Source organism: Thalia democratica, chromosome 2 (assembly GCF_965202585.1).
Source record: "Thalia democratica chromosome 2, ktThaDemo2.hap1.1, whole genome shotgun sequence".
NCBI classification, from domain to species: Eukaryota; Metazoa; Chordata; class Thaliacea; order Salpida; family Salpidae; genus Thalia; species Thalia democratica.
Window position 1 is genome coordinate 101,526,792 of NC_139166.1, and position 27,981 is coordinate 101,554,772.

The window sequence follows — 27,981 nt, forward strand, 5'->3', positions numbered from 1 at the left end:
GAAAACTAAGTATGGTGTTCTAAAAAAATAAATTTTAACAAACCTTAACTTTGGTATAACGAACTTGAGAAACTTAATTACTTTGGTGTACATCTTAATCAATTATATACAAAATTATAACCTAATTTTCATAGAGCTTATACTTTTTTTTCAAACAGAACTCTCATAAGTTGTTTCTATTAAACTCAACTTAAAATAACACTTACTTTTTATTTTAATTTCAACAAAATTACTCAAAAGTATGAAGTGAACCACCCACTAAGTACTTAATTTCACCCCAAGGTGTTTTTATTTAAATTAAAAAGTTAGTCTCTTGAAATGTAAATTTAATAACTTTTTTATTATCAAAATATAACAAATAATCAATATTCGTATAAGCAATCTATAATCGAAGAAATTAGTAGTTGTTGTAGAATAAACAGATCCTAATTTTAAAATATGAACATCAAGTAAATCATTTTTTTTTATTTAAAAAATGCCAAGACCTACCTATTGTTAAATAATTTACCTATTTTTCTTTTTTTCATCTATAATCTATACAGACTGCAGTGGAGCTACTCAAGAGTCTCAGTAAAAAAACAAAATGATATAACTTAACATGAACATATAAAATAAATATAAAATAAATATAAGTTTCTACGTACAAAAAAGACCATAATTAAAAACAAATTATAAAATCAACCATATATATTAATTTTCAGACTGCTATGAAAATAGTTATGTGTTTGTCACTGATAAAAGTATGTACAATTATATAACCAATAAATAAATATATAATACATATTTTAAAAAATCAAACATATATATTTATTTTCAGACTGCAGTAAAGATAGTCATGTGTTTGACGCTCATCAAAATATTGCCTCAGCTGAAAATCTTTCCGCTGGGTGGCGACAAAATCGGTAGAGTGTTAAATTTGACGTTCAAGCACTTCGTCAGTCACGCTTCAGTTACCCCAGATTCGCACATTATAAGCGATCTGTACGCAGAAATTGTCGGAATTATATCTGTTACAAAGTAAGTTATATGAATTAATTATAGCATAATATATTTTTGTTATAATATTCGGTAACTCCAGATTTTCATATTATATCAGATCTGTACGCAGAAATTGTGGGGATCATATCTGTTACAAAGTAAGTTTTACCCACATCATTTATGTAAACTTTAAGTTGCTCCAAATTCGCACATTATATCAGAATTTTGAGATCAAATTGTCGGGATAATTAGTGTTGCAAAGTATGTTTGTATTTTATTATCTACTAATAAATATGTCCTGATCCACATACTACTAGTAATCTGTACGCAGAAATTGTTGGAATAATATCTGTTACAAAGTTTGTTTTGGTTTATACTTGTTTGTGTAGATAATCAAGTTACTCCTAATGGTCACATTCTATCAAATTTCTATGCTAAAATTGTTGGGGTGATTAGTTTTACAAAGTTGGTTGCGATTTGTTATTAGTTATTGAATTTATTATTCCTGATCTTCGTATAGTTAGATACCTTTATGCATAAAGTTGTTTTGGTAATATCTGTTAAAAATATTGATTATTTTTGTTTATTATTTTTAAGTCACTCCTGACAGTCACATATAATACCAGAGTTGTATGCTGAAATTGTCAGAAAAATATTCATGTTTTTTTTGTTTAATTATTCCTAAAACTTTACTGTAAGACTCACTACTTCCAAACTTTTTTTTTCGGTCCTAACTTTTGGCAAAATATCAATTAGTACATTTATTTTAAATTTTATTATGCACCCTCCTTTAATAATCATAATAAAACAGTAACAAAACTAAACTCTTCTCGCTGTGACTAAATAATAGAAAATTCCTATTTACTGTTAGCAAACCAAGTTTCAAAACTTTCACAGGCTCAAACCACTAAAAAAAGATGTTTTTCATTAATTTTGTATTAGATAAAAAAAAGTCTATAATAGTTAAAAAACCAACAAATTTTTTATTTCATACTAATTACTAATGCTTAAACAGGGTTGCCACTTTACCTGGAAACCTGGAATTTGACAACTTAGGCTAAAATAACCTGGAAAAACCTGGAATTTGAGAAATTTTGAAAAAAAAACTGGAAAAACCTAAAATTTTTAATAATGAAATTAAAATTAATTACTATTGCTTAAAGTACTTTCAAATGCGTCGTCTGCAAGCAAGTAGAATGATGACGTCATAATAAACAGAAATAAAAGAAAACAAGATATAAATTCATAAGATTCAATGCATACTCATTACAGATTCGACGCGGTCCGTGACAAATTCGTGAGCGAACTGCAAGAAGTGAGGAGAAACGAAGATAACAACAAGCAATTGTTGCATTTGATTATTGGAATGAAGTTTATCAGGGTTAAGATGTACCCCGTTGAAGAATTTGAATCTTGTTTCAGGTTTTAATAAATATATATTAAATAATATATATTAAAATAAAATGTACTCTGTTGAAGCATTTGAAAGTTTTTAGATTTTCAATATTTTAAATAATATATATATATATATATATATAATGTACTCAGTTGAAGAATTTGAAAGTTGTTTCAGGGTGATAATATTAAATATAAAATATAACTGATATTTTTAGTACTTGTTTAATTTTTTAGGGTTAATACGTGCCTTGTTGAGAAACTTGAAAGTTTTTTGAGTTTTTTTTTTTATAAAAATTAGAGTATAGTCAGATTATATAGCACCTGTTTAAGTTTATCAGGGTTAAAAAGTACCCAGTTTAAAAAAATTGATTAAACTCAGGTATAACTAAACATGAAATACTTTTAACAACTGACATCTTTAAAATCTATATCTGTATTATATTATTTTTTTTTAATTATTGAAGCATTATCAGTTTTTCAACAATAAATCTCTGCACACATTTCATCAATCATTTAATTTTTACAGATTTCTGAGAGAACTGGCGGATTATTTCTTGGAAGTGAAGGATAAAGAATTGAAACACGGAATTGCTGCTTTGTTCGTGGAAATACTAGTTCCTGTAGCTGCAGTTAGTTGATTATATTCATAATGTAATTAACAATAATAATTATTATTTTAAATTCATTATTTCTCCTCCAGTAGTTGAGAGCTCTTGATTCGTTTTGTTACAACCAAAACATATAATGTTTTTGCTCTTCAATCCTGAATTGAAAACATATAATATTAATAATGTTGTAGTTCCTGTGGCTGCTGTAAGTTAATTAAATTAATAATGTTGTAAATATATAGTATAGCAAGCAACTTACTTTCTTGTAAAACATGATACAACATATAATTGTTGATTGGTTGATTATTTTCAAATCGGTGTTGTATCAAAATTGTTGAAACTAATAAAAAAAAAGTGTTTTTGAAGTATATTAATTTAAAACAATCATTTGATTAATGCTACTTTGCTGTAAACAGTATGTTAGTAAAATTTGAAAACAAAAATAACAATTATGACCTTTTTATTAACTTTAAATTTATATCCAGTGAACAAAAGTTTATAAATGAAACATTCCAGATAAATATGTTCATTCTTATTAAGCGAAAGTGTTTAAAACATTTTTTTTATTTAAAAACAAATGCATTATATCACTTGTGCGCTGTCATAAATTGTTTACTATGAAATTCATACCATAGTTACGTCATAATAACTTATGTTTGCTTGAACAAAAGAATGGATTTTAATTTTAAGAAAAGTGAACTTGAATATTTAAATAAAAAAAAAAAGAAACTGGATTACAACGAATTGTAAAAATAAATAACTTTAAAATCGAAATTTGGAAGTATGATTGAATTGTTATACCACTAAGATTTAAATAATTTTTTATGAGTGTATTGTTTTTAAAAATTTATAAACCATAAAATGATTTTTTTTTCAAAACTGGCTATCAGTTACTTTTACTTTATGTCATGAAAAGGTAAAATTTTCTGTCAATAAAAACTATTAAAAAGTGCACCTTTTTGTTTAGTTTAGGTAAAAGCTATGAATAGATCTATTACTTTCAAAGAATAAATACAAAGAATTGCATTAAAACACTTTATTTCTACTTATAGTTCTAGTTTTACTTTAATAATACTCTACTCAAACTCTTATTGCTTATTTTAGGTTATACATGTTTCAGTCATGAATGCATTTAAATACTGATTGTTAATAACGCATTACAGGCAGTAAAAACTGAAGTGAATGTACCAATATTGCGTAAATTCGTGGACATATTAAAATATCAAATATTAATATACAAACAATATTTCCAGGCAGTAAAAACTGAAGTAAATGTCCCATTACTTCGTGAATTTGTTGACACCTTTAACTAAATAATATTTTAATTATCTTTTCCAGGCAGTAAAAACTGAAATAAATGTCCAAATATTGCGAACTTGTGGACACATTAAAATATATAATATATTAATAATATTTCCAGGCAGTCAAAACTGAAGTTAATGTCCCAATACTTCGTAAATTCGTGGACACATTAAAATAAATAATATTATAATATAACTTTTACTTCCAGGCAGTAAAAACTGAAGTGAACGTTCCAATACTACGAGAATTCGTGGACACGTTGTACCCTAGCACGTTGGAGTTAGCCAAGCGTAAAAAGAACTACCACGCCATCTACCCGCTGATAACTTGCTTGCTGTGCATCAGTCAGAAGCAGTTCTTCCTGAATAATTGGCACATGTTCCTGGATAACTGTCTCAGTTATTTGAAGGTAAGATTTCAATGTTGAGTTGTTTATACACATTTTTTAAAAAATCTATCTTCTCCTACGTTTTTTGAGATAACTAACTCAATTTTTTAGGAAATGTTCCTTGCAATATATAGAAAACTCTGACGGAAAATTTAAAAAAAATTAAAAACAAAAATTTTATGAAAAAATTAGACAAAAAAAACTCCTGAAAGTTTGAGGTAGTTTTCTCAAAAAACGTAGGAGAAGATAGATTTTTATTAAAATAGTCTTTTATTGCTGTTTTAGTTTGCGCCTCCCATAAGGAATCTATTGCTGCCTCCAACTTTGACCAGTTATATCTCAAAAGTTATTTTGGATTTTTTTGATCTGTAAATAGCATTTTGTAGCTTAGTAATAGCTATATAAAATAAGATCAAATTGTGAAAAAAGTGTTTTTAAACCTCCCTATGCCCTTGAAGTTTTGTTCATAAAGTCATCATCTTCTTTCTTTGGTGATTTTAATTAGTACATACTTTTGTGTAGATTAGTACTTAAGAGTTTAGATGAAAATGTATACCAAAAATAACCAGTTAGTACTAAAGTATAGTTTTGCAAATACTGTTTTTGTAAATCTTAGTTAGCCTTCAGTTTTAGCAAAAACATCAATCTAATAATTCAACTTTGTTTTAATTTCTTTTTAATTTTAAAATCAAACTTTTTGATTGTTTTGAAAAATGTTCTAATAGGGTTGATTATAATTTTTTTAAAGATTTTCTCACAGAAACTTGATTTTTAATTAAATTTCAATGCGTTGCTCGTAAAATTGACATGACAGTTAAGTTTAAACAGTTAAGTTTTGAATCAAACTATAAAATTTTTATTTAATTTGTTTGCATTTTTTATGTTAGTATTTGCTTTAAAATATAATTTAAGTTTTTAGTCAATAAAACTCTAATAGTTTTGTCATTGAAATCATTATACATTTAAACTTACTGTTATATTGTAAATAATTATAGTATACGTAAAAAAGTTTGAGTTTTAAAGTTTAACATGAAAAAAACTTTTTTATTTTACTTTTTGTCATCAAAATACAAATTTTCTGTGTAGGTTGTTCCTGCTTTGAAATAAAGAAATTAGATGAGTTTAATTAAATACTTTTTTGATTTCAAATGATTGTGTGTATGATTACTTTTTTAAACTAAGTTTAAATGTTTTATATTTTAGCATGATTACATTACCTGCATAAAAAACATTTTTAACAAAATATATTTAAACTTATACTTACATAGTTCGATTTTTTTTTTTTACACTGGTTGCAAAAAACCTAAAATTCATTGAATTCGTCAATTTTAGCAAAAAAACTGGAAGTTCGAACGAAAATCACGAAAAAAATAGAACTTTTAACAACTTTTACATGTAAAATTTTAGTTAGATACAAAAAATCTATAATTTACAAAAAACCTTTTTTTGTATCGTTTAGAACACTATTTAAATTAAACAGATATATACTTACAGCCTAGGGACACAAATATCAACAATAGCAGATATGAATCTTTATGCAGATTTATGTTAACTATATCTATTTGCATATATATGTATATACTCTAAAATTAAGTTAATATCTATATTTTTACAGCATAGAGACCAGCAAATATCAAGGGTAGCGTTGGAATCTTTATACAGATTGTTGTGGACTTACACGATAAGAATAAGGTGTGAGGGAAACATTCAAACTCAATCCAAACTTCACTCCATAATTAAAATACTGTTTCCTGTCGGTAGCAGAAATATCATTCCTAAGGTAAGTGTTTAAAACGTTATTACTAATTTTGATTAAAAGTAGCTTAAAATGTATATAGTTCTTACTATTTATTTTTTATTGTTGTTTGCAGAAAATCAATTTAAAGGTTTAAAATTACTAATTGTACTTTAAAAAACCTAAAAACTGTTATACTTTTTGTTTTTAGTTTTTTAATCTATGTTAAATTATTAATTTTTGAAAAACCGTAAATTAGACTTATGTTAATACTATATTTTTAATCAACTTTTATTTTATTTTTCTTACAAGAAGAACCTTTATCAATCAACGTAAATGTACTTTACTTTTTATTAATTGTATGAAATAATTTACTAATATCTAAATCATGAAATTACACGGAAAACTAAACTTTTAATTAATATTATTAACAGGACACCCCTCTGAGTATCTATGTGAAGATAATTCACTTCATATCTCAGGAGAAACTCGATTTTGCTATGCGAGACATCATATTTGATTTGATGCCGATAAACAACACTCCTAATGTCATGAAGAGTCCTAAATCGTTGACATTACACCCTGAAAGAATTAATATTGGTAATTAATTGTAACATATATATATATATATATATATAAATATATATATATATTTGTTTTTTTGCATAACTTTTGTATCTTTGTTTAGTACAGTGCTTTGTATTTTGAATTTAACTGGCTGATGATCAAAGCTTTATGAAAAATTAAAGCTTTGTGAAACATATGTTCCAGAATTTTTAAAATCGCCATTTGAATAAATTATATATATATATATATATATAACCTTGTTTTTTGTTTACTTGCTACTAATTGGCCTAAAAATTCCTAAAAGTTTCGTGTTACGTTCAGAAATTATTAATATTGGTGATCATTTTAAGTTTAAATGTGTAATCTTTTTTTATATATTGTTTTAACTCATATCACTCCAAACGATATGGAGAGTCCTAAATCCAAGTACAAGTCTGTAGATTTTTTCTATCTATACATATATACTATTAGTTTTTTTTTTAGTTTAGGTCAATAGTGCTCGTCAAGTTAAATTAGAGCTATTTTATATATATAGAAAATAATGTAATCACTTAAACTACATCAGCTTTCACAGAGCCCACTTGAAGGGCTTTTAAATGAATTTTAAAATTCGAGTTTTAGCAATAAGTTATATACATATACTTATAGTTATACCTTTATATTTAACAGGTCTGAGAGCATTCTTGGTAATAACAGATGGGTTACAACAAAAAGAAGGAGCTCCACCTATGCCTAGTACAATTTCAACTATGCCGTCGGGTAATTAATTTATACAAGTACTAAACATAAATATTCTCCTTCTCTGCCGAGTACTATATCAACTATACGTAAAAATAATATAATAAATAATAAAATAATGACGAATATGATATCAATTATGCCATTAGGTAAAAACGTTTTAAAAAAGATAACGATGTATTTTCTACAAGTATTTTAAGTTCATTATATTATACAGGCAACACACTTCGACACAAGAAGACTTTCATCAACAACCAGCTAACAGAAGATGAAGCGAGAAGCATGGGGGTTTTACAATTTTACAAACCTGTTCAGAAGGCATTGGATTTAGTACTACAGGCTCTTGATAGTCAGGTATATGTTGTTTATATAATGTTAATTAAATTATTTCTGTATATTTGTGGGTGTATTACAAATTTATAAACCAGTTTAGAAGGCATTAGATCTTGTGTTACAAGCACTAGATAGTCAGGTATATGTTGTTATTGTTATTTGTATTGTTTATGTATTTTTATGGGAGTTTTACAGTTCTATAAACCCGTTCAAAAAGCTCTTGGCTTGGTTCTGCAGGCTTTGGATAGTCAAGTTAGTAATTATAATATTATTCAATATCAGTGGTCGTCAAGCTAGTTAAACTCTATGTACACCAAGCTGCAAAAAATAGAATCTGTGCAGCCCAAGATCTAATTTTAATAAGCGCCGCTAGTGGTGGGACTACGTAAACACTTTTATTAGTGCATTTCTGCTTAAAAGTCATAACTCAGTTTGTATTTACATGCAAACCATTTAACAACTGAAGCTGAAACTTAATATTTGATCCTCTTTTTAATTGACCTCCTTATTTGTTTTACCTAATTTTCACATTGTTATTTTAGTTATATGGCTTTGTCTTACATACTTATTAATTGAACACTTAACTGCAATTATTACAAAATCCCCACTTCAGTATTCTTTAAATACTTTATTAGTTATTAACTCCATACTTAATCTAACTCTATGTATTTTTTTGTAGTCTCGTGCACCCCAAAAAAAGTTTCATGTGCACCAGTGTACACCTTGAAGACCACTGGTATACTATTCTACGAGTTATTGTTGTTTTTATTCAACTAAGAGTTTCTTACACTATTAAGCGTTAAGAAATCATAAGACCTCCTGTTACAAGCTTTAAACAGCCCAAGTAAGAGTCGTTTTTAAATAAAACCTCACAGAAGCTTCTGAACTTTTCTATGTTTTGCTCGAATAAGAAGAAAACTATGTTAGCAAACTTCATATGGTGTGCCAGGCTGTAAGTAACAAGTTTTGTATTTTTCATTGAACTTGATTTTTTTTGTTAATACCAAATAGAAGTTGTCTTCAAGAAGTTTTAAGTCCAGGCATCGACATCATAATTATTTTGATTTTTTTTAATAGAACTAAGTAAGTTATAGCGATTTAAAGATTTACAGTGTAAACAGTACAAAAGTCTCATTTGTTTAAAATTTCATACATTATATGCAATATTTTTCCAACCCATATCTTATCATTTGTTGTTTTTATTTATTCAAAAATGAAGTATCTTTAAAAGTTACGGTTAAGATTTTAATTCATTCTTTTGCTTTTTATATTTTGAAAACCTTCACAAAAACAATACTAATTTTAGTAAACGTGACAATATTTAGTGGGTGCGAGATAGAAGTAAAGTAAAAAGGAAATTAAAGTTTCCGGACATTTATATTACTAAACTAGCTCACAATCTTCGATTCTAGAATAATGCTTAAAACATTTTTCATTTTTTTTTTTATAATGATAGTAATTTAAAATGATTAATAACTTTACTTAAGTTTACAAATTAATTCAAAGTTTACAAAAATATTTAAGTAACTATTAAAACCGTCAAAATATTTTATACGTAAAGAAACCAAGCTTAATGGTTACAAACAGATAAAAACTAAATGTTAAATTAATGTGACGTTTGCAGGTCGGAGAACGAATGCTGATGACAAATTCGACAAACTCGAGTCAAAGAGGCCTGGATATAGTAAACATGGAAAATAAGAGTAAAATAGAACTATTCAGAACATGTATTGCATCTATTCCTAGGTAATTTTTATACTTTTATTAATTTCTTGGTATTTAGATTGTTAACATTAATACAACTTACTGCTAATTTGGAAAATAAAAGTAAAATAGAACTATTCAGAACATGTATTGCATCTATTCCTAGGTAATTTTATACTTTTATTAGTTTATTGATATTTTGATTGTTAACATTAATATAACTTACTGCTAATTTGGAAAATAAAAGTAAAATTGAACTATTTAGAACTTGTATTGCATCTATACCTAGGTATTTCTATAATATTTTTTTGTTGAATCAATATTGTGAGTATTTAATTATATCAGGTAACTTGTTTAATCAATAAGCTAATATTTTTATATTATTTAAAAACTATAGTTTCCGAAAAGCAAACAGCTATAAATACGAATACAAAAAAATATAGTAGTAATAAGCACATTTTTTAAAAGCTTTGAATTTTATACTTGTGCAAAATACATAAGATTAAAAACTAAATTAAAATGATTTAAGATAAAGTTTAAATAAAAGTTATAAATTAGAGTAATGGAAGACAAGACAGTTTTAATTTAAATTACAATAACATTGAACTGCCATTCAAAATTATACTTAAGATGAACTATGAATAATTTATTTGAAAATACACTTAAGAATTTCTGTAGCAACAAAAAAAAGTCAAGTTTCAAGAAATTTTTAACCTTTTACTTTATAAATTCTATAAAGTTTTGTATTATCTTAATTTTATCATTTTAGATAATGTTTTAAATGAAGTTTGAGTAAATTGACATCATATAAAACGTCTCAAATCAAGTTAAAACTTTAATATAGTGTTTGATATTTTTATATATTTTTACAAATATAGAAATTAAAAAAACTGTAAGCAGTAATATAACTATAAAGTTTTAAATATACAAATTTAAGCTTTAAAGCAACAAACTTATTAAAACTTAATACAAATATTATAAGTATTGCTCAGTAAATTACCTTTAGTTTACTGATTGTCTTTATTTGAGTTTAAACATTTGAATTTTTAAGCACAATTTTTAGTTATAAAGTTGACAAAATATGCTAATTTTTACTTTGTAAATTGTTTAAGTCTATCTTGCATAAGAATTGCACCTAAACATTGTTAAAAAAACACCTAAAATGAAAACTTAAAACAGAAACAATAAATACCAGGTAAATATGACAATAAGAATGAAAGCTTATCAATTAAAAAATGTTTTTTTAAACATGAACTGCAATTAGTTAAATTAGTTATTTAAATATTCTAATGAATTATTTTTTTTTATAATAACAATTTATTTGAAAAATGATGGCTAATTTAAACTTTCTACAAAAAAAGGAATAAACTATTAACTTATGGCTTACAACAAAGTGTTTTTTGCAAATAGTTGTTTGAATAGTTTTAGCGTTTATCTTGATTATATTTAAATATTATATACAACGTTTAAATTAAAACATAGTTCATATTTATAAACACTAGTTTTAGACATATAAACATTTTAAAATATATCTTTACATCATGAAAACATGATAAATATATGTTAAATGTTACCAAAACACGAAACTTTTAGTATATAGACAAAGTCTTATTACAATAAAAAAACATTTAAATATCAAACTAAAATTAAACAACGTTTAGTACATAAACGTTGTCTGATTAGCTCAATATGCAGAATAATATTACCAAAAACGTGAAACGAACCAATCTCTCTCGTTTCAAAAGAAGCTCTCTCGAATTTTCGCGCGCTCACTAAAACTGCTCAAGCGAATTATGACGTCAATCACAAACGCTCGCTTCAGCACAAACCGACGCGTATATATAGCAACTTCACCAGATTAACTACCGTACAGCAATGTACAACATGTTGCGAGTTTGAAAGTCGATGATGAAACTCTCCCTCTTCGGAGCAGTCATGACGATACCCTAGGTAGAACCCCTTTGACCTGAGGCTTGACAACTCGCAACTTTTTGCACGTAGCTAGTTGCGACTCTGCAGTGTTTTTTGTACTTAGCTAGATACGATTCTGTCTCTGTTCATTACGATTGCCTTGGTAGGACCCCTTTAATCTGGGGCTTAAATACTTGCAGCTTTTTGCACGTAGCTAGTTGCGACTCTGCAGTGTTTTTTGTACTTAGCTAGATACGATTCTGTTTCTGTTCATGACGATTGCCTTGGTAGGACCTCTTTAACCTGGGGCTTAAATACTTGCAGCCCTTTGCCACGTAGCTAGATGCGATTCTGCAAAGCTGCACCGTTTTTGTAATCATGACGATACTCTTGGTAGGGGAACGGGTCTAAATTGGCAGGAAGTAAATTTTGCACGAGTTACTTCTTTGCACGGGAATAAAAAATACAAATAAAAAAGAATTTAATAAAAAAAGCGCTACCGACCGAGGGATAGGGGTAACAGTGATAGTAAAAAAACAATAATACTATAATTAAAAAACAAATTAAAAAAAAATTAACCCGTGCAAAATTGTCTGCTCGTGCAAAAGTGACCCTTCGAGCAATTTTGTGCACTCGTGCAATTTATACAGGTACCACTTAGTAGAACCCCTTTGACCTGAGGCTTGAAACTCTCAACTTTTTTGCCACGTAGCTAGATGCGTTTCTGCGAAGCTCCAGTGTTTTTGTAGTCATGACGATACCATAGGTAGAACCCTTTCGACCTCAGAATTGTTTAGCACGCGACTTTTTGCAGCGTAGCTAGGTACGATTCTACAAAACAACTTTTTACACGTAGCTAGGCCCCAAGCTACAGTTATTTTTGAAATAGAAATAAATCGTAAATGCTTATATATATCCTGAGTGTTTTTAAATATTTATTGATGACGTCAAAAATATTCTGTTTGCTAGTTTAACGTTTTTTTATTACAATAGTGAGTATTGTTTTACTAATGAAATTTAATTGAAAAGTTAGCAACTACTTCAAAACACAACTGCTATATGGGATTATAGATTCTATTACATTGACATTTTAATATTTCATTTATACAACATTAATCACAGTTCATTTGTTAAAAAAAATAGTTTTGTCTGATATATACAATGTAATTAATAACAGACATATAAAAAAAAACTAAAATTACTACTTTCCCGTCAAATCAAAATGAATAAACTGTAAATGGGTGGCTTTGTTTATTCACTTTGATTGTTTGTAAACATTCATAAAAGTACAATAAGTCATAATTTAACCGACTTTAAGTGTTTTTACTGACTAACTGTTATGTGATTGTTTCTGTTTTTTAAAGTTAAAACTTAACCATTAGCAAAAAAGTGGATGTTCTTAAATTTAATTTCGTTTTAAGAAACTTTTAAGAAAATTTTGAAAAAGAAAGAAAGAGAATTATATTTTATTCATTTTTAACTTAATATCACGGTAGCAACCCATTTTATGGTAACAGTTTATAAGTAACAAATATATAGGATAAAACATTGTATTTGGATTAATACCAGTTACGGCTTTAAATTAACTGGTGAATTAAATTTTCACTTTATCAAAAACAAACCTCTAAACATCCGACCATGTATTTTTTTATTTACTATTATTACTTTTGTTTTTATTATTCAGATTAATACCGTATGGAGGTTTAGAATTACCTGATATATTCGACTTGCTATCTCGAATGACCGCACATGTGGATAGTGAAATCAGACATTTATCGTTGAAATCTCTGCAACAATTTATCATTGATTTCCCAGATAGAAGAGAAGACATAATTGCGACTTACATAAAATTCATTTTAACTAAAGTAAATTTTAATTGCGACTTACATAAAATTCATTTTAACTAAAGTAAGATTTTAATTACGACTTACATAAAATTCATTTTAACTAAAGTAAGATTTTAATTGCGACTTACATAAAATTCATTTTAACTAAAGTAAGATTTCAATTCCGACTTACATAAAATTCATTTTAACTAAAGTAAGATTTTAATTGCGACTTACATAAAATTTATTTTAACTAAAGTAAGCTTGTAGTATATTTGATCTTTCAACACTTCTTTGTTATGCAAGCTGAGTTTCGGTCAAAGACCTTGTCGATGCTTACATAAAAAAACTAAAAAGATATGTTATAGTCGTGGAAAATAGTATTTGAACAGTTGAATTAAAAATTAGATTTAAAATTAAAATTCATTTAACTAAAGTAAGCTTATTATTGCAATACACTTACAATTTATATCAACTAAAGTAATACTTTAATTGCAATTTAAATAGAATTTATATTAACTAAAGTAAGCTTATAATTGCAACCTATATGAAATTTGTTTGACTTAAGTAATATATAATTGCAAATTACATAAAGTTTATACTGACTAAAGTAAGCTTATAATTGCAATTAAAATAATATTTATATTGACTTAAGTAAGATGTAATTGCAATCTGTATAACATTTATATTAACTAAAGTAAGCTTATAATTGCTATATGTATACAATAAACTTGTATTGACTAAAGTAAGATTTAATTGCAGTTTATTTAAGGTTCATATTTACTAAAGTAAAACATAATTACAATCTATATAAAGTTTTTTTTGAGTAAGTTCAATTTCAGTTAAAAGATATGGTCATATTTTGTATTAGGTTACAGTTTGTTTATTAACATATTTAGGTACTAATTTTTAGTAATTTCTTTATAACTACCCTAGTTTAATTCTTTTTTCAAATGTTAGCAGTTCATCATGTTTTAATTGTAACATTTATTAGTAATTTCTGTATTGATAATTAAACAAAACAAGTATATTTAAAGGTAACAGATGTCTTTCCAGAATATGTTGAATCTTCAACTAAAACTTTAATTCAACTCATTCAAACTTGGGCTAATAAAATATCATCCAGTAATAAGTTAGTTTAAATATGTTTGTAAAATTCAACTAATTAAAACTTGGACAAATAAAATTTAGTTAGTTTACCCAAACTTTTTAATTTCAACAAGTTCAAACTTTAACTTATAAAATATCATCTAGTAATAAGATAGTTAAAATGTGCGACCTATTTTTACTTTTAATTATAGATTTATGCAAGTTTAATTTTTCTCTTATTATATTTTGTGATATTCTTACAATCACAGTAATGAGACAAATACCAAAGATCAATCCCACAACAATTTTCTCAAACTTATCAGAAGAATTGAATCTTTTGCTTTTGTTCTTTTATGTAATTGCAGAAACACAACGCAAAAAATTGCCTATTTACTACTAAAAGAGGTAATTAATTTTCATTATTAGTTTTTACTTATTTTAAGCATATTAAAAGCCTATTACATAAGTCTAATGTAGTAAAACTAGTATAATTTTCTAGCTTTTGACTAAATATAAATACAAAAACTGGATAGTTGATAAAATTTCTTATGAGTAGGATTGAAAATAAAAATATTTTTATTGATTTAAATTCGAAAAATTTTATAGATTGTTCATACCATTGTAACGTGACTACATAATCAACAAATTTTTGAAAAATAGTCTATTAAATTTATTTTATGAAACATATACTAATAATGACTTATTCTATAAAAATGATATCAAACCCGCTGATCACTAAGATTTTTTTTACTCAATTTGTCTAATTTTTTAAATTTTGATATTTAATAATTATAATAATCTCGACATATATAAACAATAAGAAACATGTCAGTAAATGAAATATTTAAAACTTAACTAACATGCTTAGTAATTTTGCTTAGTTATTATTTTTCAACCTCAGGTCGACTCCTTGGCAACCACGTTGTTACCCACGACCTCCATGGAAACGTCGACCCACCAACTACTGCTGCCCTCGCTGAATCAACTGTTGCATGACGTAGTTTGTGACGTAATAAGCGAGAAACACGTCATAATCGAAGATGAGGAGAAACTTACTTCGGTGTCGGGAAGCGTTGATTTACTGATGTTCATCGATTACATATCGTTGAATTACAATGTTTGTTTTATATTGATTAATTTTATTTAAAATTTATGTTGGAAGTTGTAAACAAGTTTTTTGTAATCTAATATAATTTATAGTTTATTCTTTTTTGTTAGTTTTATTAAATTTATTGTCTTTGTTCTTGGATTATTTATCATTATACCATTATATATATAATTTTTATTTTTTATGATGTATATTTGACTTTTTTTAGATGTTTATCATTAATTGTCTTAATCAGATGTTGTTCTTTTGATATAAGCCTTTTTAATTTTAAACTTATTCTAACTTGATAAATCGTGTGAAAACAATAACAATTAAATTGGTAAACAGCTGTAGGTTAGCTAGTGAAAAAAAAACTACATATAGAGTATACTAAAAACATCTATAAAGTTAATATTAGGTGTAAGTATATATAATTACAGAGAAAAATGTTAGCAGTTTACATGAGTTATGATAATCAGATTTCAACTACATATGTACAGGAGCTATTGCTATTTACATTAGATATAGTTAATTAGTTGAAATAAAATATATAGTTACTTCATACTAAATGCATTTAGGAGCAAATACAAGTAGACCTATGGAGAAACATGCTTGCTATATACATGAGATATAATAAATTGATATTAATTATGTTTATACAGGAACAAATACAAATCGATCTGTGGAGAAACATGCTAGCTATATATATGAGGTACCTACCTAAGAAATGCGGTCTTCAGTCGATTGAATTCGCTTGGTTTGATGTACATGTTAGGCAGAAACAGTTGTGGGGTTTTATAGATCCCAACATTAATAAAAAGGTTGGTTTAAAAAAGTCGTAACCTTATTTTAGATTAAGTTATTTTTTAGGTATAGAAGAGATTTTTTAATTTCTTTTATAATGCATATATTTCATGTAAATTCTTGAAGTGAATTAATTTAAGACAAGTAATTAAATCATTTCAGTTATACTACTGCTTCTACTTTTTTATGAAATATTTTTTATTTAATCACTACAACTGGATAATAATCAACTAACCGGATTTATTTTTAACTAATATTTTTTTATTTTAGACACTTCAACAAGTAAACGGAAATACTCAACTTACTGGATACATTTGTTTGTGGACAAACTATCAAGTTTTTCTTTCATCTATATCACCGAGTACTGCAGAACTTAATAAGGTTAGTATATGTTTATTTTGAATTGACTCTTCCATAAGTTGGCAAGTAGTTTTAGTAATTTTTCCTTTTGTGGCTGTTGTAACTGATAAAAAATAAGACATTACCAAACTAGACATAGGTTTTTGTATTTTTTTAATCAAAGCTTACATTATTTACTGAGCATTGTTAATGTAATTAAAACATGATTTATGCAGATATTTCTTTGAATGTATAGTCTTAAAGGCTTAAAGAATTTGTTTTAAAAATGAAGCTTTAAAATGTCTTTAGTTTTACACTTAACATAAAACATTGTTTTCAGCCAATTTTTAAAAAGTATGTTCAACTCCTCTGTTTTTATTGCAAATGTACTAATGAGTGTTCAAAAATGCTCAGAATTACCTTTACCAAATACTAACAGATTAATTTTATCTTCAATTAAGAAACAAGCGCTCCTGCAAAATAGAATAAATAATGACATATAAGTAATATCATAAATTTATTGTATGTATCTATGTAATGTTTTTTTCCCACAGAAACAAGCCCTTCAACAACACATAGCCCCTGGAACATCAGAATGGCTGATAAATCACACAAGGTAAGAAATAGATGATTATTAACATTAATTGATTACCTAGATATTTATTAACTTTTATTTTGTAACTCACACTACGGATGAACAAATTAATAATAACTAGGTTAAACTTTATATTAAATTTTTTTTTGCATACTATAGTAAAACAACTAGATATTAAGTAAGGTATTAAATTAATTATTAAAATGGTTGTTATTATTAATAAAATTAATTATTATATTAATATTATGGTTATTAAAATGGTTATTAATTCACACACTAGGTGGATAAGGGAGAACGGAATACTGTCGACTCCAACAAACATGTTCTGCTTTCTCATCCCATTGTTACGTCACGAATCTTTATTACGTCATCACTCGGCGTTGGGACTCGGCTTTTGCAGGTAAACGTTTTTTTTTGTTTAAAAGGTTATTACAGATAAAACAGTTTTTGATTTTTGGTATCCTAAAAATAATGAATCTATGTCTATAAAAAAACAATTAATGAACATACTCAAACGTTATACTTTATGCAAAAAATCAGAAAAGCTATTCTTAATGGTACTCTAAAACTATGAGAAAGTATTTCCAAGAGCTTTTATTAACTTAAACTTTTGTGGAAGTTAAGTATTTAAAATTATCTTTAGTTTAAATCAATAATGTTTGTTTAATATAGTAGTTAAATATTTTAAACAAAATAAATTATTATAACCAATTAACAAAATTATACATTTTATCATAACAAATATTTAACTCTACAGCAAAGAAGGATTATCTGATTTGATGCGTGAATTGTTAGCTGACATTAGGGAAGGTTGTAAGACAATTAAACAGGAAAATTTGAGGAAGAAAAGAAAAAGGGAACTAATAAGATTGATGGTGGCACATATATTTCAACAATTAGCTAGAAATAAGGTGATCTATATAAATATAAATGTTTCAACAATTGATTGGAAACAAGATTAATAAACTTTTTCAAAAGAATTTGCTAGAATTGAAAAAATATATTTCAAAAACTAGCTAAAAATAAGGAAACATGAATAAAAAATATATTTCAACAACTTCCTAGAAATAAGGAAAATAAACTGTTAAAACAACAAATAAGTTTCAATATTAGTTAGAAATAAGTTATCTACAATCTTTATTTTCTATATATTATGCTGTATGAAGTTATTGGTCGAGTTGAATTACATTTTGCCGAAAGTTAAAACAAATTGAGGTTTTCGTGTATTTAATTTTTCTAACAAAGTATACACGTATACTGATACTACTGATATATTTAATTAGGGTTAAATAAGTGTGCTATGTGTGTGATATGTGCAGTTATTTATGTTTTCAAACATAAATAAATTATAAAATAAATGTATACACTTACCTACTGAAGAAAACCAAGTAATCTCATTATATTATAACTTTTTTATGTATTTTAAACAAGATAATACACATATATAACAATTATAACAACATAACTAACACGTTTGGAAATTTTTAATTGAACTTAATGACTTAAAACGTGCTAATTTATAATTAATTTGTAAATTTTTATACTCTTTAGTTAACTTGAAAACGTGCTTTAATCATATAATTAATTACGCTTAAACGACTAAACGTTTTGCTGGTTTTTTTAGCGCCAAAATAAAAGCATATATATGTTCTATGACTTGTGAATCTTTAAATTTAGAAATTTCATAAAGATATTGCTAATATTTTATCCTTAGTAAGTACAAAAATATTTATTTAACTGGTTTCTGTAAAATTGATTATAAACGAAAAATATTGGTATAAGTGTACAGATTCTAAATCTAAATTAAGATAATAAAATGAAGACAAAACCTTTATACTAAAAGTTTAAAAATAATAAAAATCAATTTTTTACCAATTATTACTGAAGAAACAAAATTGTTGGTTCAACAAGCTTCTATAAAAAGTATCAAAAAATAATAGATAAATTATTACAGATTCTAACCAAAGGTAGAAAATTAATAATCAAACAATTTTAAATTAAAAAAAATTAAATCAATAAATTATTACAGATATTAACCGAAGGTCGGAAATTAATGATTCAACAAGCTTCTAGTCACCAACAATTAATTTCAATTGAAAATATTGTCAACGATTACATTACTGATATTTGCACTTATTTCGAAGTTACTGAGAAAAATGACAATAACCAGCCTAATTTACTACAAGTTTGTTTCATTTTATTTTTTATACATAACAGATTTTTAAATATTAAGGTTAATGCTGTAAAATCCTAAATTTTTTAACTTTGCATGTTTTGTGTATTTTATACAAAGTTTTCTTAAGCAAAATTGTAACTAGACTAAAAACATAAGCAATGCTATGGCGTATTTTCTAAGCTTTAAATTTATATTATACTTTTTAAAGTATTCTTAAGCACAGAAAAATAAAAATTCCAAGGTTTTTGAAAAAATAGCGCAGTTTGTTTTTCAACATCCTGTCGTATTATATAATGCAATCATGAATCATAGTTTAATTTTTATTAAAATATCTTTATATATTTGAACTTTGTGATAAGTTTTATTTTTATTGATGACTCAAATAGTTTTTATAAACAAGAGTTTTCTGTTTTTGTTTTAAGTTTTTGTTTTTTATTTTAAATTTTTTATTTCCCTTTTTACTGCTTTTTTAACTGGATTTATTAGTTATTCTGTTATTTCTAGTGCTATAAACTGAAATTTAATTTTTTCAGGGAACATTTTTATCATCTGCAGCTTCTAACTATACTATGACGTCACAATCAAATAATTCAAATGTTACAACTTCTCCAATGAATAGTCTTAGATTACATTTCGCATCATTGGTAATTATAAATGAAATATTTTAACATATATACATGTATTATAGAGAAGTACTAAGGTATGTCTTGATTATAAAAAAAAATCTTGTATAATTTGAGTTCAACGCATACCTATACACTACAAAAACCTCATAGATAACACAAAAATGTTTTACTCTTTTTTAAGGTATTTAATTATGTTCGGCACCTACCTACTGAAGAACAGAAAGTTTTTATGTCACCAAGTTTGAGAAAGAGATTGTTCTTTTTATTTGGAAAATGGTCTCATAAGTTTGTTTCTGCAAGTAAGAATAAAACTGAAGCAACACAAACTCAAGTATGTTTTGTGTTTTTAAAGTTAAACCGTAATTGTTTGACTTTGTTTGATAGAAAAATTATAACAACCAATTTTTTATTAAACTGATTCAAAATGATTATATGCATGTATTAAAATCCTAGTTTTTATATTATTTAAAATATAAAACTTTGTCATTTCAATTTTTTACATTATTTTTATATATTTCAGGTTCAACAAAATACAAAAGACAATTCATTAGAGATGACATCATTAAAATCACAGTGTTTGATTTTATGTTGTTCAGAGTTATTTGATAATGACGTTCTTAATAACTCTTACTTCTTTCAATTACTAGAAGCTTTGCTTGGTTAGTTTTTATTTAAAACCTGTTGAAAGTAATATAAAATACTTAGAATAAAAAGCTTTAAATTACGTTAACGTTTTTCACGTTTTATCAATATTGCTAATAGTGATAATTTACATGTATTTAAGTAGGCTTGTAAAACACGTTTCTGTAATACTTAATGCAATTTGTTATATAAAAAAGGCAGATAACTACACTTAATGATATGTCATTTGCATTAATATTAGTTTTAGTTTTGTAAACTATACTGCATTAAAATAATACCTATTATTTAAACATTTTAATTAAGCCTACCAAGTCTTTACTTACGGCACGGTATAGAAAAAATTTTAATACATAATTGTTCATTTTTATTTATACCTGTTATTTTTAAAAACTTAATTTTCAATCAGACTCAAGTAAGCCAGAAGTAAGGGAAATAGGAAAAGAAACAGTGATAATGTTGTTGTACAACAACCAATCAAATGACAGTATTTCAAGTAACAACCAATCAAATATTAGCAACCAGGTATTTGAGTGGTTGCTAGAGAAGTGTTACCTTGACAACAAGCAGTTATCAAACAGTTGCTTCCAAGTTATTGTGGCCCTATATTGTCATCTGTTAGTTTTTTGAAATTTTTAAAAAATATATAAAAGGCTTTTAAAATGTAGTTTGAATAGTAAAAATTATAATAATAAGTTTATTAAGTATAAAAAACTAAAATCACTGTTGAACTTTATTTTGCTACCTGTAAGTTTACAAGTTGAGAATAAATAAAAAAAGTTTGGTATCTTACTTTAAATTATTTAGAAATAGGTATGTTAAAGTATTGCCAAAAATTCTTTTGTAAGTTAGTTTGGTGATTGAAATATATATACATATACAAGCGTTGAACTAAAAGACTAGCTTTGTAACCTGAAAGAATACAAGAATTTATATTAAAAATTTAGTTTTGTTCAAAGTACAGTAACCTCTCGGATCTTTACGCACTCGTGACGTTACGCACTCTCGTTTAGTTACGCATTTCAGAATTCTATAAAATTCAGAAAATAAAAATTTTAATTTTTTTACTATTGCACAAATTAGGTTTGGTGTATATTTTTGAATTAAAATATGTTTTTGAATGCTAACACACCTCTCTATATCTTTAGACTTTGTAAATTTATGTTCCTTGACTAATTGATAAACATTTAGCTATACCTCAGTTTATCAGAAATTTTGTTATCAATAAGAGATTAAATCAAAATTCCGAAATAAACATGACTGTGTTTAATAATAAAAGTATAAGAAATAATGAGAGTTTAAAACACAAAGTAATAATACAGCAGTCTTGCCCTATATATTAATAAACACCATTTTATAATTGTAAAGAAATGCTTTAAAAAAAATTGAATTTTCTAAGTAGAATAGAATAAAAATTTCACATATAAATAAAGATAAAGACAATTTCTACTTAAAATTAAAATAGTAAAATTATTTCTACTCGTTTTATTATTTTATAGAAATTCAAATCCTTTTTTTTTAATGTGTGTATAGCTTTATCTGTTGTTTTCATATTTATAAATAAAGTAAACAAATAGTCAAAAGTGGGAAAGTGCCCAGTCTGCTTTTAACTAGAAGTAATACTAAAAAACAGCCATTATAGTGAGTATATTTGGTACCTCTCGTTTCTTTACGATCTCTCATATCTTTACGCACTTTTTCTGTGGACACAATGTGCGTAAATAAGCGAGAGGTTACTGTAATTGGAATAGAATTTAGATTTTTTTCCTGAAAATTAAACCTTTATGGTTAGTAGATAAATTTTTTAGAGGTTATGAAATCCATTTCACTTTAAGTATAATAATAATTAGTTTTGTAAGTATGTTTAATGTTTGATAAACATGTTTTTGATAAAATGTAAAATAAACTTTCTTTATTGCTGCTGTGTTATAGTGCTTACAAAAACTTAACTATTAAAAAATAACTTTTCTTTTTTAAATTAAGTCGCTTTAACTTGAATTATTGCCAAAAAAGTGTTCATATAAAAGCTTTTTTGTCTAGTAGGTACAATTAAGATAATGTTTTTATAATGTATAATGCTGTCATATTAATTAAAAAGTCATTTTTTACAGTAATATGAATTTCGACATGGCTTCAATACTAAATCTTGCTATTTATTTTCTATCAATTGATGAAACTTCTAAAACATCTCAATTGCTACTGTTTATTATCAATTCTAAGTTAGTTACTAAATTAGTTTTTAAACTTCATAGTATCTTGTGTTAATAAAGCATTAAAAAAATAATTTAATCTCAAGAAGTCAAAAGGTTTTAACAGTTTACTTAAAACAGTTACTCTTTTATAATTTTGAATGAATATTGATTGAAGACTATTGTAATATTTAATTGACAAAGCTAGTTACTTAGTTTAAATTTAAAGTTTACTATTGATAAAAAATAAACTTTAATTATAATTTAGGTACAATAAAGATAGTGAAGAAAATTTACTGAATTTATATCAAAGTTCAGTTTTTGATATTTCAAGAAATTTATCACTGGTTTACGTCGACTACAATATTCATATTTTGTCAGGTAAAAATCATAGACTTGATTTTTGTTTTTTTACTCAGTATATTTTGATATAAAAATTTAACTTTTTAATGAACGCACTATAATGATTTAACAAACAAAAATGTACTAGCTGGGTACCATTGAATGCTTGTACATTAAATAAGAACATTTTTTGTTTTTTAAAAGTTTTATAAATACCTATAAGCATATTTTATGCAATATAAAAATTTTAAAATTCAATATTATTAGCTTTACTACATTTCTTACAGTCTAAACTTTCTATACTAAATGTCAAATTTTATTAAATTTAATGCTAATCTTATTTGAAGTATGCAAAATATGGCTGCTTAATGTCATAGTTCACATTCATATGCAATCAATTAAGAGATAATGAAAGTAAATTTTTTCTATTATTATCATTAAGCCTCAACAAAATTTAAAAAATCTTGAAGGTTTTTGTTAAGTAACATCAAGTATAAGACTAGTTCTATAAAAAGGCATTCATGAAAGATTAGTTATGTGAAAAGATAGTTATTTTATGTAAACCACACAAAAAAGTATTTTATCTTCAGCTTAAAACCTTAACCTTTTCATGATAATTTAATGGTATACATATGCATATGTTTTGTATATATTACTAATTGAATAAAACAAATAGTTTAAATTTTACTCTAAATATTTAAAATCTCCAAAGCTTTTAAAAGTTAGCTCAGTAATATGCTATAGTTTTAAAAATATAATCACTGTTTTATGTATAAAATCAAAATATCAAAAACTTAATTTTGCACTACATGCACATATTGCACATAAAATAAGTTGTTTTTAAATTTTCAGCTACTAAGTTAACTTTAAAATAAGTTTTGTAATCAAATGGAAACATATTCAGTAACAACTTTAAGTATGACAAAATATATTATTATAACCAAACTAAACAAAAATTTTAGAACAAAAAAAATTCTAACACTAAAAGTTAAAAAAAGCATTTAACCATAACTAATTCTTTATAATTCGCGATAAATGCATTTTTTTTCTTATACGGAAACCACTAATACTATGATAAAAGAAAAGCTAAAAACCATGCAATTTGTATTTACAACGAAATTGTTAAAATACACAACATTTTATAAAATGTTATTTTAAATTGTTGTATTGTAAACCCTTTTTCTATGCATATCATAAATATTTATTTTACACAACTTATAATTTTTTCAAAAATCAAAAAACTAATGTTATTTATATACAATAAAACTTGAAACTTTTTACAACAGAAATCTTCAGAAGGTTTGTACAATCTTGTACTTCAGGTCAGAGAAATGTGCTGAGATACATGTTGCCATGGTTACACAATATAACACTGACCTCTAGTGATAGTGATGATACTACTAAATTCGTACTTGCTAATCTCACTTATATTACTTGTAAGGTATGAATTTATTTATATTAAAATTATGTAAATAAATTTTTACTTGCTAGTTTGACTTATATGACTTGTAAGGTATGGTTTTTTTTTAATTTAGGTGATTCCACTAAGTTTGTACTGACTTATCTGACTTAAATAACTAATATAGTAAGGATTATTATAAATTTAATTAAGCTAAAATGACACTACTAAGAATAAGCAGTAATCTCACTTATATCTTACTTTTAAGATAAATAAGGTAGTAATTAGTTATAACTAGTAGTCCCAACATATTAAATAATTAATAATCTCCAGTTGCTTAGACGGTAAGTCATTAGTATATAGAACTAACATTCTGTATAAACTGATATTTGTTCTAGATGTCTTACTCTTCCTTAATATCCATTTTAATAAGATGTTCTTGTTTATTGTGATACATCTACGAAAAATTAATAGAATTAAGTATGTTAAAACAAATAAAATAGATAAGTAGATTTATTCACAGTACTGGGACGTTTATTCTTCCTTAATATTTAGATGTTGATGCTCTTTGTGTCACATTTAAGATTGACATAAATAAATTAAAATATTAATTTTAATATATACTTAAGTAATAAATATTAGACTAAATAGATTAGAATTGATTATAATTAAGTATTTTCAAATAATTTATTTCAGTACTGAGACGTTGCTTTTTATGTAGATGTATCACAACGGACAACAACATTTTATTAAATTCCTAGAACTCCTCCTTAATTAATAAGTATTGGTTCTTTTCGTGAAAAATAAAATAAAAATATTGAAATAAAGAAAGTGTTAAATATATTTATTACCCATATAATTCTACTATAAAATATTTATAAACAAAGTTAATATTGTATTATATATTACAGTATTGGGACGTTTACTCCTCACTTATTTCAAAATGCTGGTGCTCACTTTGCCACATCAACTTCCAAAACACTGACGTCATACTCGCTTACGTCACCGGAATGATCACGTCATCGAACGTGGATTATGACGTCACCAGAGCTTGCAAGCTGATACTGAAGTCGCTTTGCAGCGAGGAAAAGTTGAAAGTGGCGTTGCAGAAATTCCTGTACGAAGAATGCGAGGTTTGGAGTGTTTGTTTTTTATAAAAGATAAAAACTATCTAAATGTGTTTTGTTTGAGTTTTTGTTTTTATACAAAATTTTATCTCCTCTTCTACATTGCTTCCGTTAATCATACTTTGTTAATCTCGAAATTATTTTATCTTTACTATGTAAGGCTTAGCTTTTAAATTTATTAAACTAGCAGTAAGTTTTATTTGTTCGACCATTATTACTACATGCGTATTTATTTGTCAAATGTTTCACAGTCACTTAGCTCTTTAAGAGCTTAGAAATTGAATTTCACTCTAAAAATATTTTTAAAACTTTAGATTCAATTTTTACACTAATGTTTCTAAATAATTTCCTCTCCACAGATAGCTACATTACCACTCCACAACGTTCAAATTCTCCCAACCCAACCGTGCTTCCACGTCACTACAACCACCAGTGACGTCACAACGAAATCTCCCTCCCCCCGAATGAGGGCCATGTCGCAGCTGTCCCAGGTTTCCATGGCGACCACTAATTCCACCGTCATCACCGCCTGTTTCTCCCCAACACTACCGGGAAGTCCCCAGTATACGAAAAATAAGGGAGTTATAACTTCCCCTACAATGAGAATAGGGTTCGTTGTTTTTATTAGTAATTTATTAGTTTTATTTTTATTTAATTTACTATTTCTATATCATCTATAAACTTATACTATTTCTAACACATAAGAATAAGTGAGTTATTACGAAATCCTACAATGAGAATCGGGTTTGTATTTGTATACTGTAATTTATATGCTTCATATCTACTTAGTTTTTATTTTTCCCCCAATATACGAAAACAAGAGGACATTAATTAGTCCTACTATAAAAAATTGGTCTTTTTTAATTATGTTGGTTAATAGATCTAAACAATATTTTTAATGACAAAAGTAAAGAGATCATCATACTTTCTACAGCCTGAATCGAATGATCTTTTTATAAATTCAACTTCGAAACTTTTAATTCGATTTTTTAATTTAAGCTGTACACAACTCTAAAAATAGCATTTAAGATATATATATATATACTTGTTTTATTAAAGTCAATACAGTAGCCTTCGGTATACATTTACTTTTAGAGAACTACAGTTTCCTATATGATATACTTTATATTGATTAAGGTTGCTAAACAATATTTATGATATTATAGGTAAACTCTTTTATCGTTGCAACCTTTATTTTGGTGTATTTTTTACGTGGAAACTTATTTGAAAACTAATCCGAACACTCTACATGCAATTTCGGATAAACAAATTTATTAAATATCAGTTTTAAACCTTAGTTGTTTCACAACTGCTGAATATTTTTTAAATAATTTTTACCAAATGTCTTTTAGTGACGTAGTAGCTTTATTGTAGCTTTTTTCACGGAAATTTGTTTTATTAACGTTGTTTTCAATTTTTTAACAACATTATCTTTCATGTGTCTAAAAATTTCCACCACTTAGTATGTGGTTTATGTTATACTTTATAAAGTAGTCAAACTTTATCTTTGAATTAATGTACTATAACGATTACATGCAAACAAACCATTTTTTTCTCATTTAATTAAATTTGTTCCTTATAAATTGTTAACTATAATTCCTTTTGTAATAAGTGTAATAAACATTTTATTTATAACTTTGAGAATTGGTTATTAAAACTTGTTCACGCAAAAAAACATTATTTCTACAGTTTTAATTTAAAACTAACATATTATGTCACTTTAAAAATATTTAAACCAATATTAAAAGAAGTCAACTAATTTTGTTCCACGCACCTGCACTGTTTTCATATTTAAGAAGGTTAGGAATTTATTTATTTTGAAATGTACTTAATTTATTAAGCAACATAAAGTTTAAACTAAAAAACATTGTCTTTGATATATAACAGCTTTTTTTATTATTTAATTTATTTGGGGACGGGACAAATATGCGTGAAGACCATTTTGCATGAAGGGAAATTTTAGCATGAAGACAATTATGTTCGAAGAAAATTTTGCACGGGGATAAAAAAACTTAAGGAAAAAAGTAAATAAATAAAACCTACCTAGTAAGCGTAAGCATTAGGGGTAACAGTGATAGTAA

General features: G+C 25.7%; 2 protein-coding genes and 1 long non-coding RNA gene across 3 annotated transcripts in view; all 3 read left to right on the plus strand.

Moving 5' to 3' along the window:
* The first annotated feature begins 1,123 nt into the window (after positions 1 to 1,123).
* LOC145829150 (protein furry homolog-like) lies at positions 1,124 to 13,569 on the plus strand. The gene is made up of 10 exons (XM_082936877.1): positions 1,124 to 1,136; positions 2,251 to 2,400; positions 2,903 to 3,005; positions 4,495 to 4,695; positions 6,290 to 6,454; positions 6,844 to 7,009; positions 7,646 to 7,735; positions 7,932 to 8,068; positions 9,672 to 9,793; positions 13,347 to 13,569. The coding sequence occupies exons 2-10, from the start codon at positions 2,345 to 2,347 to the stop codon at positions 13,567 to 13,569; spliced, it is 1,263 nt and encodes a 420-aa protein (XP_082793003.1). The 5' UTR covers positions 1,124 to 1,136; positions 2,251 to 2,344.
* A 109-nt stretch (positions 13,570 to 13,678) lies between these two features.
* Positions 13,679 to 14,956, plus strand: LOC145830234 (uncharacterized). Its single transcript, XR_014369633.1, has 3 exons — positions 13,679 to 13,702; positions 14,526 to 14,620; positions 14,847 to 14,956. It is a non-coding gene; the product is annotated as an uncharacterized LOC145830234 (long non-coding RNA).
* Positions 14,957 to 15,402: 446 nt separating this feature from the next.
* Positions 15,403 to 27,981, plus strand: part of LOC145829151 (protein furry homolog-like) — a 60,823-nt gene continuing 48,244 nt past the window's right edge. Inside the window, exons 1-17 of the mRNA XM_082936878.1 lie at positions 15,403 to 15,408; positions 15,479 to 15,694; positions 16,327 to 16,485; positions 16,739 to 16,849; positions 17,362 to 17,423; positions 17,683 to 17,802; positions 18,160 to 18,313; positions 19,432 to 19,587; positions 20,112 to 20,222; positions 20,386 to 20,535; positions 20,725 to 20,863; positions 21,253 to 21,460; positions 22,955 to 23,062; positions 23,301 to 23,413; positions 24,661 to 24,815; positions 25,685 to 25,906; positions 26,260 to 26,510. Of these exons, the coding sequence (XP_082793004.1) occupies positions 15,403 to 15,408; positions 15,479 to 15,694; positions 16,327 to 16,485; positions 16,739 to 16,849; positions 17,362 to 17,423; positions 17,683 to 17,802; positions 18,160 to 18,313; positions 19,432 to 19,587; positions 20,112 to 20,222; positions 20,386 to 20,535; positions 20,725 to 20,863; positions 21,253 to 21,460; positions 22,955 to 23,062; positions 23,301 to 23,413; positions 24,661 to 24,815; positions 25,685 to 25,906; positions 26,260 to 26,510 (2,441 nt within the window). The remainder of the gene's footprint in view (positions 15,409 to 15,478; positions 15,695 to 16,326; positions 16,486 to 16,738; positions 16,850 to 17,361; positions 17,424 to 17,682; positions 17,803 to 18,159; positions 18,314 to 19,431; positions 19,588 to 20,111; positions 20,223 to 20,385; positions 20,536 to 20,724; positions 20,864 to 21,252; positions 21,461 to 22,954; positions 23,063 to 23,300; positions 23,414 to 24,660; positions 24,816 to 25,684; positions 25,907 to 26,259; positions 26,511 to 27,981) is intronic.